Source organism: Typopeltis vanoorti, chromosome 11 (genome assembly GCF_054136105.1).
Source record: "Typopeltis vanoorti isolate ZY-2024b chromosome 11, IOZ_Tvanoo_1.0, whole genome shotgun sequence".
Lineage (NCBI taxonomy): Eukaryota > Metazoa > Arthropoda > Arachnida > Uropygi > Thelyphonidae > Typopeltis > Typopeltis vanoorti.
In genome coordinates, this window is record NC_143559.1 from 57,428,263 (window position 1) to 57,445,935 (window position 17,673).

Here is a 17,673-nt window from a genome sequence, read left to right on the forward strand (position 1 = left end):
CACTACTATACCCCTATAAACTAATGTTTCCTCCATTCGTTCAATATCACCATCTGGATGATATACTCTTGCAAAGTGCTCACTCAGTAATTCCACTATATTGACTGATTCAGTGACCTCCCAAACATTGGCATTCTTTAAAATCATTCTGCCGTGTACAGTTTTTCTTTTACTTGCAGCATATTGAAAGAACTGTTTGGGATTCTCTTTAGCTTGCATGGCTAATTTCCTTTCCTAATCATCTGCAAATAGTAGTGTATCTATCTTCATTTGCAGGGTCATTTGTATACCAAATGGGTTATGCTGTTTCCAGATTGTTATAATTATATATGTGTATATATATATATATATATATATATATATATATTGAAAAGCAGAGATGAGAGGGTACATCCTTGTCGTACTCCTCTTGATATATCTTTCCATTCTGAGATGTGTTCTAATTTAACTGCTATTTTATTTCCTGTATATATTTCTTGAATAGATTGTAAAAGTTGGTTTGGTATGTTTAAATCAGTTAATATTTTAAACAATTTTTGTCTACTAATTTTGTCAAAGGCTTTTTCATAATCAATAAAGGCCATGTGTGTTTCTTTTTGAAATTCTCTTCTCTTTTCTATTAATAATTTTAAAGTAAAAATTGGATCTATGCAGGATCGGCCTTTTCAGAAACCATTTTGTTCTTCTAGTAATTTGTTTTCTACAGTGCTGCTTAGTTTCTCTTTTAATATTCCTGCATATATTTTATATATGCAGGAATATTAAAATATTATATATCCTGTATTCAGCAGGCTAATTCCCCTATAATTATTGCAATTGTCTTTATTTCCTTTTTTTATAGATTGGGATAACTAGTGCTTTTTTCCAAGAGTTAGGGGGTTTTTCCCAGACATCCAAACCATATTAAAAAATTTCAGAAGTCTTTCATTAAATTTTTCACCTGCATTTTTGTATAGTTCTATATTTATATTGTCTTCTCCTGGTGTTTTCCTATTTTTCATCTTCTTTATTATATTTTTCAGTTCTAACATTGTGATATTTTCTATTAGGACATTCTTTGTCTTATAAAATTTTATTTCATTGTTCTCATCTGTCCAGAGATTTTGGAAATAGGTCACCCATTTTTCTAAATCTATTGTTTGTATTTTTATCTTTTCTTTTATTTCTTTATTCATGTATTTTATTACTTTATAGGTTTTGGGTTGTGGCTTAAATAAATCCTTTTCTAGTTCTGTTTCGAAATTGTTCCATCTTTCTCTATGTTTTTTCCTTACTTCTCGTTTTGCAATTGCACTATTTCTTTTATACTCTATTTCTGCTTCTATTGTTTTGAAATTTAGCCATTTCTGGTAACTGTCCTTTTTGGTTTTTATTTTATTTTCTATTTCTTTGTTCCAGTCTCGTAGTCCTCTTTTTCTAATCCATTTGTGCTTTATTCCTAAGGTTTCTGTTGCTGCTTTTGTAAGAATTTGTTTCAAATTTTCCCATTCATCTTCTATGTCACTTGATTCATGTGTGATTTCTGTTTTTAAGTTTGTGCATTTTTGATATTGTTGTCTAACTTGAGGTTCCTGTAATGAAGAAATTTTGTAGCTTGGCTGGTAAGAATTTTCAATTCTATGTGTTTTTAGCCACTTTGGTTTAAAACGAATTTTTGCTGATACCATATAATGATCAGAGTTTAATTCAAAGCCTCGATATGCTCTTACATCTAAAATTAACTCCGCTAATTTAATATTTGTGATAACGTAGTCAATTACTGATTTGTATCCTCTGGCTGACCAAGTATATTTATGTATTTCCTTGTGTTTAAACATTGAATTCATTATTCTCATATTATTATAAATGACAAAATCGTGCAATCTGCGACCATTTTGATTATATGTATCTTCGCCAAATTTACATATGTTTGTTTTGTATTTTTTGTTTCCTATTCTGGCATTTAAATCTCCTGCTAGCAGTAAATAGTCAGTTTTGTTTGTTTTATCTATGGCATTCTGTAATTCTTTATAAAATATATTACAGTTTTCTTCTTTTCCCTCTTCTGGTGCATATGCACCAATTATTGTTATGTGGCCTCTTAATGTTTTGAGTCTAATTTCTATTAGTCTTTCATTCAGGTAGTTGTAATATACAATATTGTTCTTTAGGGATTTATGTACCATAATCATTATACCTGCTTTTGCTCTTTCTTCTTTTTTTACCCCACTGTAGATTTGTATATAGTTGTTTGTTTCTTTTTGTTTTTTCTTTGTTTCTGTTACTATACATATCTTTATGTTAGCTTGGTTTAGTTGTTTATCAAGTTCTTCTTCTTTGTGTGCAATGCTTCTCACATTCCATGTTGCAATCTACATTATGTGTTCCTTTTTCCAATTTCGTTTACCGTTTCCTGGGTTGTGGTCTTTTCCCTGACAGTCCGTCCGGCTTTTCTTTGCATGAAACTTGAAAGTATTTTGAATTTCCCCAGGGCAGGTTACTAACCTGTCGATAGGTAAGTCCAGTGGTAGGGCTGCTACCTAATGCCTCTGGACAGGCAGATCTATCTTAGAATCTTATCTTTAAACTGCTAGTTTAAATAAAGCGGAAACCACACCAAAAATCACACAGACACACCGAGTTACCAAAAACAAACAATACTACATTAAGATTAAATCAATTGCCAATTTTTTCTCAAAATAATACTTATCTTTTCAGGAGCTCTCTCTGCAAACACTACACACTGTGTAGCCCTCTAGCAGACCTTGCCTTCTGTTTGATTCACTTCCACCATATACTACCCTCTGATCCTTGTCCATCAGCCACTTGCTTATTCATGTTACCAGCATCATATTCAACTTCATATATTATTATTATTATTATTATTTGACACCTTCTGGGAGTCCAAAGCCTCATTGAGGGAGGGCACCTGCTCTACAGCTCTATCTCCACCACTCAGTCCACCAACTGACCGCAACTACACCATCACCACCTACCGCCGACCACTAGTATTTCCACAGACAATCACAAACATCCATGCCCATGGTAGGATTCGAACCCACAGCCTTTTGGCTGGAGAGCAAATACGCTAACCACTCAGCCAACCAGACTGGCCATATGGCTATACTTCAACTTGTTGCCATTTCTCTAGCACATTACCAATAACACACAGGCTGATATCTTATCCAACTCCATGGCTGTATTTGTATCCAAATACTCCAAGCTGTCTCCTTAATTGGCGATAATTAGCCTCTTAGTTCCACATATATCTAATAACAATTCCTCGTGTTTAGTTACCTCCCAATTCAAGACTTACACAATCACTCTTTGCAGTCATAGGGAAGTGGTTACTTCTGTCATGGAGAAATTCTATAATGCTATTGCCTGATAAATTACTTTTAAACCCTTGGTATCTTCCATCATATCCTGTTTCAGATAATTCTCTATAGCTGTATAAATTCATTTCTTTCTATTTATGTGACTTTTTCTCCTTCCAGTTTATATAAACTATGGTAGAAGTCTTCTGTGGAAGTTTTGTTGACTAATCCTGTTATCTAATGTAAATGTCTTTTCCCCTAATTTTACAGGCTTTATCCACAAGCTTATATATTTGGTGTTGTTTCTCTGTTGTTTTTTATATGTATACATTTATTTTATTAACAGCAGTGTGTGTGTGTTGTGTGTATTCAATGTTGGGTCGAATCTTTTCTGAATTAAAAACAAAATATCTGCAAAGGTAGAAGTTAATGTATTTCAGTCAGAGAATCAAACAGATATGACAGAAAACTTTGCAAATCCTGTTCTAGAAAAGGCAAAAATACATCTTCACATTAATCAGGTGTTGAGTTAATGGAAGTTTTTTAAAGGACAACAGCAGCAACAGATTTCTTTGCACACATTTACACAAGAAAATAACTCATACCTATATCTTCAATATATGTCTTACTTCAAGCATATTCCGTTTCTGTTTAAAACAGGTACCAAACATGAATAGCTTCATCTTATAAGTTTCAACCATCCGACACTGAAACAGAATACAACTATTTTGGAATGTTTTGTGTTTTTTTATTTGACAGCTGTCAGTTCTAGAAACAAAGAATAATTTTCTATCCAATCTTCAAACAAACAAACAAACAAAAATTTTTTTTTTCCATTCCATACAGAACAATCTGAGATAAAACTGACAATACAATTACAGATTATAAGATAGTTATTTGCTGTGAAGCCCTTGATTCCAGATCCTATGAGATACGTTGAAAATAACAAGTGTAACACCGTAGGTTTCTCCAAACTTTTCCATGGCACATGTCCAGAGGTGGATGATGTAGACCAGGAGATGTGCACTGGATCTTGATTGGTCCAATCCATATTGGTGGTCATTGATTAGTTGATAGTTCTCTGTTGAAAAGCTTGGTTGTTGATGACCCTCTCCATTATTTTGGACAATATTGATGTGAGGACAGTAGAGTGATAGTTGGATGGTAAATACTTATTACTTTTTCTTTTATTTTTGGAATTGGCTTACTTCCATGCTGCAGGGTAGATGCCAACTAAGTATAATATAGTGCATAGATAATAATAATAATAATAATAAAACGTGTTAGTTCAGGAGTACATCTCTTGAGCACAACTGGCAGGATTTCATCAGGACCATAACTCTTAGTGTTCAGGTTATTCAAATTCTTCTAATGTGAAAGGCTATGGAAAGAATGCAGTTTTTCCAGGTAAAGAAGGTGGTGATTTGCTTTGGTAATCTCTTCTCAACTTGAATGAGAAGAATGATGCCAAGAGATCAGCTTTATCTTTGGGTGATGTTGCATTGCTACCATTTGGGTGATAGAGGTGGAAGCACAGATGAACAAAAGGTGCTCCCAACAAGTCTTGTGAGAGACCAGAAGGCATGACTCAAAGTCAGACTTAGCTCAATTCATGATGGTTTTGTAAGTGCTATCGAGCCTCATTTTAGGCTGTGAATGAAGCTGGTGTTTTTATCTCAAGCCACTTACAATTTTGGGAAAGCAGCTTGGAGATATAGGATGGGAATTTTGAATGAAATTTCCATTCCAATGTGGATAATTTCTCTGACAAAATTGCAACAAGTATCTATATCTGAAAAATTGAAATTATAGTCCGACAATGGAAATGGAGGACTAAAAACACAATGATCTTCACATAGCACTGTTGTATTGTCAAAGTAAATGAGGGTGTGAATGACTGGGGGGGGGGCATTCCACAAAAGATGAAATTTGGATGATGGTGACGAGGCATATTTGCTAACAATGCTAAATGCAGAATCCCTTCAGGGTGATTTGAACAGACTGGTTATATGGGCAAATGACAATGAATGTTAGTTTTCAGTGTTGTCAAGTGTAAATTTATGCATTTTGGATGGAGGACATTATAGACAGATAAATTATATTAATTGGAATTAGTTGGATGCAGTCAGTGAATCTAGTTTTAGGGATTATTGTGGACTATCGGTTAAAGTCTAGGAGTCACATTGCTAAAATGGTTAATCATTATATTGGATAGTAGGAATGAGGAAATTATTCTCCAACTTCACAAGGCTTTGATAAGACCACATCTGGATTATTGTGCTCAGATATGGTTATCTGCTTTCCAGGAGATGGGGAGACAGTTGAAATGATTTATTATGTGATTTATTATGCAATTTACTGTGTTTGAGTTTTATAAAATAAAAATAAAAATTAGTATGTAATGTTTTCTGAACTTTCCCTGCTGCATGACAGGGCCCTCATTGTGTGGATTAGCCTTTTCCAAATTTCTTTAGACCAGAGCCAATTTTTTCAAAATCCTCCTAGTCTTCATACTGTATATTGTTAAATTTTATGGTCGTCTGCGCCATTGTAATATTCTATTTATTTATTCTTGTATCTTAATATCAACTGCGCCTTTGTTAACCTTATTCGTGCTGTACTCCCAGCACCTTATGTCTTAACTAACTCTATGCTGCTTTACTCTTAAAATAACTTTAATCTGTTTAACATATATCTTACTCCTTTCTTTTAGTGTTACATGGTGATCAGCATTCATTTTTAAAATTATGGATTCTACAACAGTGTTAAAATAACTCTTTTTATTATCCCGACGTTTCGATCTTCATATCAAGATCATCATCTGGAGCATACATAAATATACAAAACAAGCTGCATTACATTTCAAACCGTAAGTTAGAGAAACAATGATTTGATCACATGCTACTCACTGGCATGACCTCTAGTGGAAAAAAAAAAATTACATCAAGCTAGATTTAATTTGATTACATGACTAAACATTCATGTAATCAAATGGTTTTCCTTCCAGTAACAGTGATGTCCTATTTCTGTTATTACAATTGTTATTTTTGATTAAAAAAAAAAATAAAAAATTATAAATTACAACATGAATAAACATTCTTTCTTATAGATTTTTTCTTTAACAGTGATGTCCTATCTTTTAGTATTAAAGCTGTTATTTTAGATTTAGGATCCAGGATTTTCTACAGTCCTGTTTATAGTTGTTCTTAGAGAGGAAGGATTTGTGGGACGAATATATGCCTTCCATATGTATGGGATTTTTAGACCATCATTATTGTTTAGATTGGGATGGTTGATAACGATCTCACAAGCTTCCTTAAATTTGCATTCATACCATGTTTTGGTGTGATGTAGACAACTAGAATAATTTTCCAGTCAGTTCTATGTAAGGTGTTCAGTGCATGATCAGAAAGGCCAGCTTCACCATAATTATTATATTTGATGTGTCGTTTATGTTCTTTTTGTTTGATTGGAATTGTGCGTCCTGTTTCTCCTATATATGATATGTTGTAGGTGCAGTAAATACGGTATACTCCTGGGTGGGCTAGCAGAGGGAGTGGGTCTTTGGATGAGTTGAGTATGCTTTTTAATTTTGCAGGAGGTTTAAAGGTGGCTTTGAGGTTGTATTTTTGTAGTACTCTGTTTATTTTGTCTGATGTCCCTTTAATATGGGGAATGGTTATAGTTTTACTGTTTGTCTTTGTTTTTTTATTGAGGTCTTGTAGAGAATTTTGTTAATAGTGTTTTGGCTGTATCCATTTTTTTGAAAAGTATTGCTGATCACTTTAAATTCATTTTCAAGTGCCTGTTCATTGGAACAGATCTTCTGAGCCCTGTTTTTTAGGGTATGTTGATGACACCTAGTTTTTGTATTGGGTGGTGGTAGGAGTTTATGTGTATATATTGGCCAGAATGTGTCGGTTTCCAGTAAACAGTGAAGGAAAGATTGCCCGAGGGAAGACGTGTGACAAGTGTATCTAGAAACGGTGGTGTGTTATGTTTTTCAATCTCAATTGTGAACTGTATGTGTTTAGGTGGCTAAGGAATGTATGTAGTGTCTGGTGGCCATGATACTAGATCGCGAAAACATTGTCGACGTATCTAAGCCAGACTTTGGGTTTTAAAGGGGAGGAACCTAAAGCAAGTTGTTCAAAATGTTCCATATAAAAGTTAGCAATCGGGGGGGGGGGGGAAATCATGGCGAGCCCATGGCTGTGCCTTCTTGTAGGTAGAAAGCATTTTTCCATACAAAATAACCAGAACGTAATACATGTGCAAAGAGCACCGTGATATCTGGTAGAAATTTGTTCTGTAAAAGAAGAATTGTGTCATTGATTGGGACATTTGTAAAGAGGACAGAGACATCAAAACTGACTAATAGATCATCTTTTTCTAATGTAATGTCTTTGATGATGTTTATGAAGTGTTGTATGTTTTTGATATAGGAGGGGGAATGACCTACCAGCTCCTTGAGTTTTGCCGCTAATTTTTTGGCTAAGTAATAAGTCGGACTATCAATCCCTTTGACTATAGGCCTTACTGTGTGTTTTCTTTGTGAATGTTCGATAGCCCGTAAATTCTCAGAGAACGAGCGTAATGTGGAAATAGTTTTTTAACCGTATTTTCGGGCCATGTGGTAATTGAACTTAAGTAGATTCCCTGTTTTCTTTTTTATTCTATTAGTTGAGTTATAGTTAACTAATTGGTATGTGTTATTGTCCGAGACCAGCAGATTCATTTTTTCCACATACGTGGTTCGGTTTAAGATAACGGTGGCACTTCTTTTATCTGTTCTGATTATTAAGATGTTTGGATTTGACTTTAGTGATTTTATCGCTGTTAATTCGTGTAGAGTTAGGTTGCTTGTTATTGTTTTGTTATGATTTAAAATGTTGGTGGTTTCTAAACAAATTTTTTCTGCTATGTTATTTGGGATGAATTTCAATATTACAAATAAATTCAAGTTTGTTTATCGATTTGGGTGCTATGGCATAATTTAAACCTTTGTTAAGTATCGAGGTTATTCATGTAATCAAATTAAATCTAGTTTGATGTTTTTTTTTTTTTTTTTCACTAGAGGTCATGCCAGTGAGTAGCATATGATCAAATCATTGTTTCTCTAGCTTACGGTTTGAAATGTAATGCAGCTTCTCTTGTATATTTATGTATGCTCCAGATGATGATCTTGGTATGAAGATCAAAATGTCGAGATAATAAAAAGAGTTATTTTAACACAGTTGTAGAATCCATAATTTCAAAAATGAATATATCCTACTGTTCATCCTACTAAGCCTTATTCCTGTTCTCACTGCTATTAAACAGACTTTTAAGTCATCAGCCTATCTGCGATATACAGGTTACCAATTCTTGCACCAATCAACTAGAAAAAAAAATTTTTTTTTAACGACATTGGAAAATGAGGACTAAAAACACAGTGATCTTCCCACATAGCACTGTTGTATTGCTAAAGTAAATGAGGGTGTGAATGACTAGGGGAGGGGGGCATTCCACAAAAGATGAACTTTGGATGATAGTGAAGAGGCATATTTGCTAACAATGCTAAATGCAGAATCCTTTCAGGGTGATTTGAACAGATTCGTTATATGGTCAAATGACTAATGTAGTTTGAGGATTAAGGTAAGGAATACAGCCAAGATTTTATTTAATACACATATTTTCCTATAGCAAGTCGTGGCAATTCTCAATCTATAGTGCGCTCAGGTTCGCTAGTTTTTTAGAGATAGTGCATTGGCAATTGATCAGGCAAGGTAGTTAAACAAACAGAACATTTTATTTTAAACCTAGAAAGAATGTACAATGCACACATCAAAGAGGAAATGATATTTCTCTCAGCCTATCTAAATACAATAGGAACAACATACAACTGACTATTTTACACGCAACTTACTTAACCCCATCACAATGTTAACTTATCTAAATTAAACATGTAGTTATTCTCTAAGTTACATCCTTGGTGAATTCCTTCCATTATTTGTACAAATTTACAATCAATCTACCCTTTTGTAACCATAACTCATTACTTAACATATTATTAGCAAATACCTGTAAGCACCCTCATTACATAAAATAATTCCAATTTCACCTTTACAAAGCATTAACGAAATTGTGCTTACTTATGGTAGCCCTTTACATACACAGTTCAATCAATTTCACAATACCTCAGTTACATCTTCATCATAGGTTACGATCATTGCTTGGACTATGTAGCTGTTCGGAGTTTGTTGGGAAGGTCGAGGTGATTCTTCCACCTATACTGTGGCTGCGATTTCCCATCTGTAATTGGAAAGGAACTGCCAAAGTCTCTTGTGTCCACGGGTAGTCGCACTCTTCTAAACGTCCATGCATCCTAAGGAGCTCCATCAAATAACCACCTTGTCTCCACACATACTTGGAACTCCGTTCTCTGGGAAGGGACAAAACTTGGAACCTAAAATTGAGAACATTGCTGGTTTGTCTTAGTCCTTTTTTATATCATCACTGATTCTTTGTTACTACGATGTAATTTCCAGGATTACCCGCCAGTATGATGACGTTGCTTCAGCTCCCTCCATTCATGTGTGCATATTTTTATGTTTGCAAGACCTTGTGAACTTTTGTTTTTGCTTAGTCATTGTTCTAATCTGGGTTAATCCCATCTTTCCATTTTACATACAATTCAATGGGAATTAAATTATGCATTTTTAAAGCAAAATTATTACATTTATTTTATTACAACATAAATTCTATTTTATATGTTTGGAAACCACTGAAAAATCTTTCAATGGTTTAACTCGAAAAATTAATTAACTTAATATATCGTGAGAGATTTTACAATATTATATTCTCAAATTAGTATTTTCTATTTATGGACATTTATCATTGATAAACATGCACTATACTGTACATGATTTTGAATTAAACTGATAATAAATGAAGAGCAAGGCAGATTATAACAGTTCACTACAACTGCTGGCTATAGTCTAATTCTCATCTGCATCTGTGAAGTGATATATGCATAAAGATTCATAGCATTCTTTTTAATGCAGATGTGTATACGGTATGCCATGAATAAATGAATAAAAAATCAGCCATGGTGATTTAGTCATTAGTAATCATTCATTCTAGTTAAAAGTTAATTCTTAGTTGTATGCCATAGTCTCAGTCAATCACAGAATTTCCTTTCTTTCTTTCTTCCTTCTTTCCTTCCTGTTTTATACTTGTGTAAAATATGGGTTTTTGAACTAGATCCAGTGGAATAGGCTGGTTAATCCTTTTACTCTAGTGTCCTATGTCTGTAAATTCGTGTTGTGGCTTGTCTCTGTTATCTGAGTCAATCCGATAAGTCTGGATTGGCTCAGCACGGAATAGAGACAAGCCACAATATCCTCTGGTCCAAGACTCGCCTTCTACACAGATGTCGCTATAACTTTGAATGCCTATTCAAAGAGAGTGCTGAGGCCTTACTTCAACGCCCTAACTTGAATCGAAATGACTGTATATCCTTATCAAAAATATGGGAAAGTTTAATCAAGTTAACACATTAATTTTTTTTTATTATTTTTTTTTAAATTTTATGATTCATGGTATGATTCACCATCCCCCCAGTATATATATGTAGAAAACTGTCCTTCACTTACTTGCCAATGAATTAGAAACTTTTATTTTATATATAGGCAAGTAATTGCCAGTACAGATTCTCTTCAGTTCTCTGTGCATAGTTCAGTGAGACACAAGGGGATACTGAAAAGTTCTGATAAACACCCTGAACAAAAATGTTATTAAAGCAACCGATATAACCACAAGAAAGAACATACTAGTAGCAGAGTTATGAAGGTAACTTATGTTCTTATAGTCTTATATCCTCATTATTATTATTATTATTATTGTGACACCTCCAGGGAGTCCAGAGACTCATCGAGGGAGAGTGTGCCAACAGCATCGAACGATTGACTCCCTTCCAACTACTAACCACTCTCAAACTTGCTTAACTTTTTGCTGAGCCATTAGTAGCAGAGGCTTACCAGTCGACCAACCTTTGCTGGTGATATGTTCTTTCTTGTTGTGTTCTAGGTGTTTATCAGAACTCCCCCCCATATATGGATTGGGAATGGCCTTCAATCATGAAAAGTGTGATCAACACTTTTCATGATTGCTGACTAGCAGGATTCTTAAATAAGTGCCTAGAACATGTAGCAATGCACATGACAAAATATTTTGCATATACTCTGCATAAGTGATGTTTACATGCATCTGCATAAAGGTTTCTAATTCAGTGGCTGATATGTATATGTAGGCTTAACCACACAAGCATGAAATTTATATAGTCCTAGGTATTTCTAGAAAGGTGTGCCTTTAGGAGACCTCAGGAGACTACAAACAGTTTGAATTAGGTTTAAAAATAACTCACATGTTGAGGTCTTTGAAATGATATGCTATTTTAATTGATAGATTTCTGATAAATGATATTCTGATAGATTCTTTGTGTTGGATATTCTGCTTATTGGGAGTGGTGGGGTTCAAAAATAAAATCCTCTCAACTGCTTTCTTGGAATAGTCATTGAGAACAAAAAAATTAGTCTGAAGGCCATTTGTGGATATTTTGCAACTTGACAACACCTGAAGTCTAGAATATTATCAAGAAAAACTCTTGTTTAAGCTGTTCATGACTGATATTAACTTATGGTTTGAAATATGGTCAACAGCAAAGGAAGATAAAAAAACTCATCACATTTGAAAGATGAGTTTTAATAGAAAACTTATCGTGTTTGAGAAAAAAAATTGGACTTTCTTAAAGTCAAAATACTGGACTGTATGAACGAAGACATAATGAAAAATTACAAAACCTATTTCAAGAATCCAATATTCTAACATTTATAAGAAGCAAGAGCATTGAGTGGTTTGTTCATGTTTGGAGAGCAGATGACCAGTTAATCAAACAAGCACTTACAAATAAAATTGATAAGAAATGACTCACGGTATGACTCCAAACATGATGGATGGATGTGGTAATGAGAGATTTAAGGCAGCTGGATGACACTTCCCATAAGATGCAGCTTATGACAGAGACTGATGGCAGAATTAGACTTAAATGGTCTATTAAGCTGAAGAAGAAGATGGAAGGTTTTATTTCCTACCATTTTAAAGTGTTGTTATTTTTCTAACTCTTGATTCTCCAAGAAGTGTGTCAGTGCTGCAAGAGAATAATCAACCATACTATACATAATAAATTTTTTAAAAAGATAATTGTGTGAGATTACTTTTCAGCAATGAAACTGAAGTCATTATAAATTAGGAAATTATGTTGTCTTGGTAATGACAGGTGGGAGGGAGGGGCGGGGCTTTCTGTCATAATAGAAAAAAACTGGAAAAGGCTCTCCTTTAAAATCAGTAACTGTCTGAAAGAACATTCTCATGGCCACAGCTGTTTACTGAGACAATGATGTTTTCTGGAACCTCTTTAAAATTTTAAGGAACGAAACTGAAAAATGTTTTGTATCTTCTGATACAGAACAGTTCTCTCTCTCTTTAAAATTTCAAATTTCACATTACTTGGAGAGAAAGAGAAAATATAGTTGCCTTCAGAATGCATCACATAGCATTACTATTATATGAAAAAGTGAATGAAGGGAACCCTTTTCATGGACATATATATTCATTGAGATATGTAATTCTCAGTTTTAATTTTGGAAACTAAGAAAGTAAAGCAGTTATTCTTAAATTTTTGAACAGACAGCAGAGCTCATCAGAATTTAGAAAATGTTCATATTATCTTATGATATTTAAAATAGCAAAATGAAGTAATAGATTTAGGATACTGAAAAATGAAATAATCACTGAAAAAAAATCAAAATTAGGGTAAGAAATCACTCACAATGTAGTTATAATTCCTTTCTATGTGTGTGGAGGCATGAGAGGATTAATTGGAACCCTTCACAATGAATATAAATTTTAAATCAGTTTATATACATGTATCACCTATTTTCAAACATATATGAGGTGGTATCAAATGGTTTCGAGACTAGGTTTGTAACATGCCAACAGATAGCAGCACAAGGCTGCACGCACAGTCATAGGGAGCACCTATCTTCATAAGTCAGTGTACCAAAAGACATCGTCCTGTGTACATCAGGAGCTGTGCAACTGATGCTATTCTGACCACCTGCGTTACCACATCTGTGATTTCATCATGGACAGCAAGTTAGAACAAAGAGCAAACGTGAAATTCTGCATGAAACTGGGCAAATCTGCCACAGAGATGTTTGACATGATTCAGCAAGTTTACAGTAAGATGCTGCAATGAGTCGTTTGAGATGTTTTGAGTGGCACACGTACTTCAAGAGCAGAAGAACATCACTGGAAGATGATGAGAGATCAGGAAGACCTTCAATGAGCTCAACCCCCAAAAATGTCGAAACCATTCGGTAACTTGTGAATGAGGATCGTCGGAGAACACTCCACAACATTGATGCCATTGTTGGTGTTTTATTTTATGAACAGTCCTGGCAATCCTCGTGTGATTTGAACATGCGGTGTGTTGCTTGCTGCCAAGTTCGTCCCCAGGCTGCTGACCCAGGAGCAGAAGGAATACCGCGTCGAAGTCTGCCAAGAACTGTGTCAGCGTGCCATGGATGACCCATCCTTCATGTCGAGGATCATTACCGGTGATGAAACTTGGGTGTACAGGTACGACCCTGAGACGAAGCAACAGTCTTCACAGTGGAAGAGCCCATCTCCACGACCGAAAAAGGCAAGGCAGGTCCGCAGCTCAACCAAGTGCATGCTCATCATCTTGTTCGACATTTGCGGCATTGTGCATCGAGAATTCATCCTCAGGGGCCAGACCGTCAATAGCGAGTTCTACTGCCAGGTTTTAAGGTGTCTGAGGGAGGACATTCAGTAAAAGTGACCTGATCTGTGGTGTGCGAAAAACTGAATGCTCCACAACGACAATGCACCCTGTCACCGAGCTCTCCTCACATGTGAGTTTCTTGCCAGAAACAACATGATCTCACTTCCGCACCCACCCTACTTGGCAGATTTGGTTCCTGCAGACTTTGCCCTCTTCCCGAAGATGAAGATCCAGCTCAAAGGTCACCATGGCGGAAATCCAGCGCGAATCGCAGAAGGTGCTTGACATACTTCGAAAAGAAGACTTCCAAGACACATTCCAGAAGTGGCAAGAACGCTAAGAGCGCTGTATTGATATGCAAGGGGACTATTTTGAAGGTGATAGTGTGCCAACGTAGATAAATAAAGTAATTTCTCATAAACAGAGCTAGTCTCAAAACTTTTTGATACCTCCTCATATTTTAAATAATTAATCATTAGATACTGTATAATGAAAGAGTGCAAAAAAAAAAAAAAAAAGAAGAAAAAAAGCAATTTTGTGATATTTTTAAAAATGATTCAAAATTAGAATGCATTGCAGTTTAATATTATGATTACTGTTCTAAGTTTGTGAATCCCTTGCCGTATGGTGTAATTGACTAAGAGCCCTGTTCTGTAGAGTCCATGTTATGACGTATGAGGATTGCTTTCCATATGTGCAATTTTCAGGCGAATTCAAATGCTGGATCTCTCAGTTCTAGAGATGTTCTATGTGATTCAATTACAGCAAGTTTGGCATTAATGGCAACACCTGGAAGTCACTGTCATGTTTAATGAACTACTTTTGAACAATACTGGCATCATGGCATGGCACATTATCCTGCTTAAACACATTTAGATCATCTGGAAAGGCAATCACCCAGATGTGTGTGTACAGGGTGTTCGGGATAAATTTGACATATTTATAATTAATTATATTTTTCCGTAAGTTACATGTATTAACACACACTTCTCTTCATTTAAAAGTTTGGACCCTTCTTCATTCATATACAAGATGTCAGAAAGGATGGATAGCTGGAACCCACCTGAATCATGGAAGAGAATAACTTGTATCATGATGATTCGTGCCCGCCATCAAAATAAGGATATTACGACTGCTGCCCAATGCTCCCTGAATACAGTAAAAACAATCAGGCATGAACTAGAGACTTGCAATGGTGACTACGAGGATGTAGCAAGAAGAAAGATCCCTAGCAGACGATCTGATTGCGTTCGTACAGCAGAATTCCTCGCAAATCTGCAGGAACAGGTGTTGAAGAACCCTGGCATTGGAATTCGGGCTTTATTCGTGGAGTTGCTAACTGTAGTCAAGCCCTGGATAACAAGGGTAGCCAATGGTAGGCCGTATGTATGGCAGCAGGATTCGGCCCCTTGCCACACCTCTGGGAAAAGTCAAAAATGGTTGTCTGAAAATTTCTACGACTTCACCAGTCCAAATGTTTGGCCTCCAAACTCCCCAGACCTTAACCCCGTGGATTATTTTGTATGGGGCGCAGTTGAAAAAGACACCAATCGCACTTCCAGTAATACAAAAGCCCAGTTAATGGATAAAATTAAAACAGTTTTTGCGGCCCTTCCCAGGGAGACTGTAGCATCAGCTTGTTCGAGGTTCCGAAGCAGAATTGAAGCTGTGATCGATGCTAATGGTGGTTATTTTGAGTAAATCTTGTTGATAGTATTGTAATTAACTCTGCCTGTAATGTTTTTTTGTCAATTCATTAAATTTAATAGATACAAAGAAGATTTTCGTTTTCCTTACGAAACTGTCAAATTTATCCCGAACACCCTGTATATCTGTTCAGTCATAATGGATGAGGTAATTTAAGGCTTTCATATTAGTAGATTTCATAGTTGGCTGAGTTGTTAGCATATTATTCTCCAGCCAAGATGCTACAGGTTCAAATCCCACCGTTAGCATGGATGTTTTTGATTAGCCTACTAACTCTCTGTGGGAATGGCATTTGGGACACTACCACTTCTTCAAGTAGAAGGCTTCACTCCCAAACCCTACGAGGCACGAGAGTGATCATATGGCAGGGTCTGCAAGCATTGAGACTCCAAGAGATTCCTAGAAAAACATCCTGCATACCATAATGCTGCTTCTTGCCTGTTTCCTAACCAGAGCATTGGGATAATTCCTCTTCCTAGTCTTTCACTTAACTGTCCACTCAAACATAGCTGGAAAGGAGATTTATCCAAAAAGACAGATTTTCTTCCAGTCTTCCTTCACTGGTTCAGTGATGTCTTTCAGGTGCAAGCTCTAAACGTAATTTTCAGCGATTAGGCATAAGCATTAGTACCCTGACTGGGAAACCCATCCAGAGGGAGAGTATGTTGGAGTATGATCTCTGGGAAACACTGCAATTTGTTCCCTGGTTACATTTCATGATCAGACATTCCACATTTTCTCATCTATGGCCTTGCACAAGGTGGAACAACCTATGTTCATGAGCATTGATGAGGTGTGTGAACACCAACCACTAGACTAGTGACTGCTGTTCCATTCAGTATTCTTCCATTTTTGGAACACCTTAACTACAGCCCTCCCTGAACAGACTTAACTACAGCACTCCCATAAAGTATTGTAGTAATGCAGTTTCCTGGATGCTGCCACCTTTCAACTAGTACCAAATAATTATGCCTTTTTTTTTTTTTAACGTTTGTTAGATCACATCTTCAGTATCATGTATACTGGATTAATATTTAATTAAACTTGTTTTGATAATTAGTATAATTGCTGAGACTGCAGTGAGTTAAAGTGATGGAGACATATCACTTAATCCATTAAACGTACATTTTAAAAAGTGCACTTTAAATCACATGAGCATGATTACGTTGACTCTGTGAAATAACTTATAAACATATTTAATAATGCTCTGTAACACTGTTATAGAGTATTATTATTTTCTGTAAATTTTTATCATGTTCCTGCCTTTATTTAGCCCCACTGTAGCCACCACCCTCAAAAATCTAGGTGCTCTTTACAGAAGACAAGGGAAGTATGAAGCTGCTGAAACTTTAGAAGACTGTGTACTCAGGGCAAGAAAAGAGGTCAGTTTACACTTTTCGTATTCTTATTTTTCTATGTGTTTTGCTTTTAAATATGTATGTATATACATGAACATCAGTTATAAGCATATATAGGAATAAACCTTATAAGGTGTTTACTTTTTTTAACTATTATTTTATTTATTGAAATGTCAGTCCCATTAATGAACAGTTAGAAAATTATAGCATGTTTTTTATATAGGGATTAGATAATCTGTGCCATGTTTAGTCTCTACATTAGGAACTCTGCCATAGAAACTAAACAGAACTTTATTAAACTACTTCAGGATTCTAGTATAGGTCCCACAGTGAGTAGGTCAAGTCATTTACAATCTATTGTGATTTAAACACTGGATGGTAGTCATTCCCCCCCCCCTCGATTTTGGATGATGTCATATGATTATGGATATTGTTGCTCTCTTGCTTTTACTTTTATTTGTTT

General features: G+C 35.4%; 1 protein-coding gene across 4 annotated transcripts in view; it reads left to right on the top strand.

Moving 5' to 3' along the window:
* LOC150101606 (kinesin light chain-like) overlaps positions 1-17,673 on the top strand; it is a 465,700-nt gene that overhangs the window by 252,341 nt on the left and 195,686 nt on the right. For all 4 annotated transcript variants that reach the window (XM_090400088.1, XM_090400087.1, XM_090400086.1 and 1 more), the window contains exon 11: positions 17,126-17,234. In XM_090400088.1, coding sequence (XP_090256214.1) covers positions 17,126-17,234 — 109 coding nt within the window. The remainder of the gene's footprint in view (positions 1-17,125; positions 17,235-17,673) is intronic.